Source organism: Lipotes vexillifer, unplaced genomic scaffold (assembly GCF_000442215.2).
Source record: "Lipotes vexillifer unplaced genomic scaffold, Lipotes_vexillifer_v1.1 scaffold802, whole genome shotgun sequence".
Lineage (NCBI taxonomy): Eukaryota > Metazoa > Chordata > Mammalia > Artiodactyla > Lipotidae > Lipotes > Lipotes vexillifer.
Genome location: NW_006790237.1, coordinates 2,520,630 through 2,525,382, shown reverse-complemented (window position 1 = coordinate 2,525,382; position 4,753 = coordinate 2,520,630). Strand labels below are relative to the sequence as shown.

The following is a 4,753-nucleotide window of genomic DNA, read 5'->3' as shown; positions in this document are numbered from 1 at the left end:
CTCTTTCCTGTAATTATTGTTTTCACTCAAGCCTCAATATCCAGTATTTTTTGCCAAAATTTTTATAGTTTACTTGAAGATACTCTCACTTCTTTAATCTTATTTCTCTCTATTCTCCACGTAATAACCAGATGATTTTTTAAATTTTACTATTTTTATTTATTTATAAATAGTAAGTAAGGAAAGTCAGTGTTTCGAGCTACTCTCCCCCAAAGGTCATGAACATAAACTTCAGAAACATCTGGATTTTTAAAGACATAAGGTTTTGACAGTTACTTGGAAAGAAAAAAAGGGGTATGGGAAGATAAACCATCATACAGAAAGAACATTCTTCAAGTAGAAGGGTAGAGAGAAAGATCTAATGTATAATCTAAGAAAAATGCTATATGACACAGCAGATCATTACCAATTTTCACAACCACAGTCCACAAACCTAAAAAAGTATTTATGTCACAAGATTTAAAACCTTGTGATACAGATATGCAAAGGATGACTTTTTTTTTTTTGCGGTACGCGGGCCTCTCACTGTTGTGGCCTCTTCTGCTCTCCCGTTGCGGAGCGCAGGCTCAGCGGCCATGGCTCACGGGCCCAGCCACTCCGCAGCATGTGGGATCCCGGACCGGGGCACGAACCCATGTCCCCTGCATCAGCAGGTGGACTCTCAACGACTGCACCACCATGGAAGCCCAAGGATGACATTTTTTTTAAAAGATGGATTTTAATTTTATTTATTTATTTTGGCTGCATTGGGTCTTTGTTGCTGTGCACGGGCTTTCTCTAGTTACGGTGAGCAGGGGCTACGGGCTTCTCATTGTGGTGGCTTCTCTTGTGGAGCACGGGCTCTAGGTGTGCAGGCTTCAGTAGTTGTGGCTCACAGGCTTAGTTGCTCGCCACATGTGGGATCTTCCCAGATCAGGGATCGAACCCGTGTCCCCTGCATTGGCAGGTAGATTCTTAACCACTGCACCACCAAGGAAGTCCAGGATGACATTTTTAAAGTGAAAACTAGTACATCTGTCTCCTACTATTACCTTGAATGGCATCCTGTTACTATTAGTATAATACCCAAATTCCTTCCAGGGTCCTCCTACACGTGAGCATTTCCTGACTACTGACTACATTTTTGTTTACTTCTTTGTATAAAAATATTTGAAGTATAACATAGTTAATTTTTACAATCAGCACACTGAATAATGAGCATTTAGATCAAGAATACCAGAGTACTGTGCCGGATGCCATTGTGTAAATATAAAACAATTTATTCATTGTGCATTCAGGCCTTTATGAGTAATCCTCCTATATAGTTTTATGTAAATGTATTCCTTTATTTTATTTTTTTTGAAAATATTTATTTCTAAATGGTTTAGACTTAATGTGAAATCCCAAGATTATACACAAATTTTATGCACATTGTTTTTGCAGATATCCTTAAGTGGTAATTTAACCACATTTGCTTTATCATAGTCTATCTATCTGTCATTACACACACACACACACACACACACACACACACACACACACAGAGAGGTACATATTGTTTTTCTGAACTCTTTACCCCTAAATACTTAAGTGTGTATTTCCTAGAAACAAGGTCATTTTAAAAACATAAACAATACAGTTATCAAAATCAGAATATTAATATTGTTACAGAACTATTATCCAATCTACAGAGTTTATTCAGATTCTACTGATTGTCTCACTAATTTTTTTTATAGTAAATGATTAAAAAAACCTTCTTTTGCTGTCTTGCTCATTCTTCCGTGGGTACTCTGGCTTTAATCTAGACGTCAAAGCTTGCTAATTATGACTCAACTTCTTTAGGCAAGAAACTATATGGACGCAACAAAAGTGCAGTGAATACTTGTAAACCACTCATGACCATGCCTTGGAGAACTCATGCAGGAAAGAAACCCCATGAATGCTGTGATTGTAAGAGAGCCTTTCCCAGTAAGTTAAAGCTAATCACTCATCAGGAAGCTCACGCAGGAGAGAAAACATATGGATGCAATCAACGTCAGAAAGTCTTCATTACAAAGTCAGTGCTCACCTATCATCAGAAGACCCATCACAGAGAAGGGAAATCCTATGGATGCAGCAAATGTGGGAAAACTTTCCCTTGGAAGTCAAAACAACTCACTTTACATCAGAGGACTCATTCAGGAGAGAGACCTTTCAGATGCACAGTATGTGATAAAGCCTTCATGGTTAGGACATACCTCACTGTACATCAGAGAACTCACACAGGAGAGAAACCATATGAATGCTCAGATTGTGAGAAAGCCTTCTCAAAAAAGGCTCAGCTCCTGATTCATCAGCGAATTCACACAGGAGAGAGACCATTTGGATGTAGTCAATGTCAGAAATTCTTCATTACAAAGTCAGCACTAATCTATCATCAGAAAACCCGTCACAGAGAAGGGAAATCCTATGGATGCAACAAATGTGGGAAAGCTTTTCCTTGGAGGTCAAAACTCATTTTACATCAGAGGACTCATTCAGGAGAGAGACCTTTCAGATGCAGAGTATGTGATAAAGCCTTCATGGTTAGGACACATCTCACTGTACATCAGAGAACTCACACAGGAGAGAAACCATATGAATGCTCAGATTGTGAGAAAGCCTTCTCAAAAAAGGCTCAGCTCCTGATTCATCAGCGAATTCACACAGGAGAGAGACCATATGGATGCAGTGAATGTCCACAAGCCTTCATCCAGAAGTCAGATCTCAGTAATCATAAGAAAACTCATGCAGTAGGGAAATCCCATGAATGCAGTGAATGTGGGAAGGTTTTGTCCTCTAAGTCAATTCTCATTATACATCGGAGAAGCCATACAGGTGAGAAACCCTTCAAATGCAGTGCATGTGATAAAGCCTTCACATCAAAGGCACATCTCATTGTACATGAGAGAATTCATACAGGAGAGAGACCGTATGAATGCTTAAATTGTGAGAAAGCCTTCTCCACTAAGGCACATCTCATGATTCATCAGCGAATTCACACAGGAGAGAGGCCTTATGGATGTAATGAATGTCAACAAGCTTTCATCCAGAAGTCAGGTCTCACTAACCATCTACAAAATTGTCATGCTGGGGTAAAATCGTATGGATGCAGTGAATGTGGGAAGGTTCTGTCCTGTAAGTCAACTCTCATTATACATCAGAGAACCCATACAGGTGAGAAACCGTTCAAATGTAGTGTATGTGACAAAGTTTTCGCAGCTAAATCCTATCTTACTGTACATCAGAGAATTCATACAGGAGAGAGACCATATGAATGCTCCAATTGTAAGAAAGCGTTTGCTACTTTGTCAACTCTCATTGGTCACCGGAGAACTCACACAGGAGAGAGACCCTATGAGTGCAATGAATGTCAGAAAGCCTTCTTTTGGAAATCAGCTCTCACTAATCATCAGCAAACTCAGCATAGAGTAAAATCCTCTATGCAATGACTGTGGGAATGTGAGAAATCTCTTTCGATTAATCTTATCTACTCAGAACTCATACAGAATAGAAATGCCTATGAACGCTCTGATTATATAGACCCTTTTGGAACTCTTGTAGGAAAGAAACCTTATATATGGAATGAAAGTTGTACATCTTCCATCTGAAGACATCTCCTCATTATACCTTAGGGAATCTCACCAAAAAAGAAACATTATAAAGGCAGCAATTGTCAAAAGACTTTATTGGAAAGTCACAGCCTATGCATTTAGGAGGTTAAAACCTATGGATGCAGGGAAAGTGGGAAATTATTCTTTTTCAAGTCATATTTGTGAGACATTATGGTATTCATTCAGGAGAGGGACCCTACAGTTGCAGTGAAATGCAGCCAAGCTAAGAAAAATTACATCTCATTGTACATAAAAATAGAAATTTCAGGAATGTTGTGATAATGACAGTATTCCCTAGAAACTCAAAACTCTTTGAACATCTTGTACAGGAGAGAGATCCTGTAGGTGCAGTGAATGTGGTAGTCTTAATGCATATCTTCCGATAATGCATGTCTTCCTTACATCAACAAACCCAGATAGGAGGAAAGCCTTGTTAATGTAGTACATCCTTCATATAGATGTCAAAGCTCACTAATCATCCACAGATTCATATAATAGATAAATCTTTTTGAAACAAGGAATGTGGAAAGCTTTTGAAAGTGACATATTAAACACCAGTTACTTAATTCAGGAGAGAGTCCAGTGGATATAGTTAAAGTCTGCCTTTGGCCACAAAAGGGTACGAATTGCAGTGATTGTCAAAATGCTTTATTTACAATTCAGAGCTCCTTAATTGCCCACTAACTCATATAGCAGAAAGACCCCATTCTCAGGGGGATAATTTCTAGATTCAATGAAGTTATAAAATCCTTAAGGAATGATATTTCTATTCTACTCCAGTAAACTTCTACTTCAGTAAACTCATACATTACAGAAAAACTGTGATTATAGTCACTGAAAATGCTTCCTGTGGAGGATTGGCTATGATTAAGCACCATGAGCTCTTGAAAATAGAAACAATTTGCTCCACACAGAGACTTTATGAATGTGGCAAAAGCATCAGTGATAAATTATATTTTATTTTTGCATTTCATGGTTTTATTTCTTCACATCTGACTGTATCTTAAACTGTGATGCATGTTACAGTTGATGGAATGTCATCATTTCATTGTTAGGACTTTTCTACATTTGGTGGCATTCTAGATTTGAGTAATTAAGTAAAATCTGGAAACTATAGAATGAAATAATTTTCTAATGGTTTA

General features: G+C 38.1%; 1 protein-coding gene across 1 annotated transcript; it reads left to right on the top strand.

Annotated features, from left to right (window-relative positions):
• Positions 1-1,880: 1,880 nt before the first annotated feature.
• On the top strand, positions 1,881-3,449 carry LOC103074160 (zinc finger protein 84-like). Its single transcript, XM_007463462.1, has 2 exons — positions 1,881-2,377; positions 2,465-3,449. Exons 1-2 carry the CDS (start codon positions 1,881-1,883, stop codon positions 3,447-3,449), a joined length of 1,482 nt encoding a protein of 493 aa, XP_007463524.1.
• Positions 3,450-4,753: the final 1,304 nt, after the last annotated feature.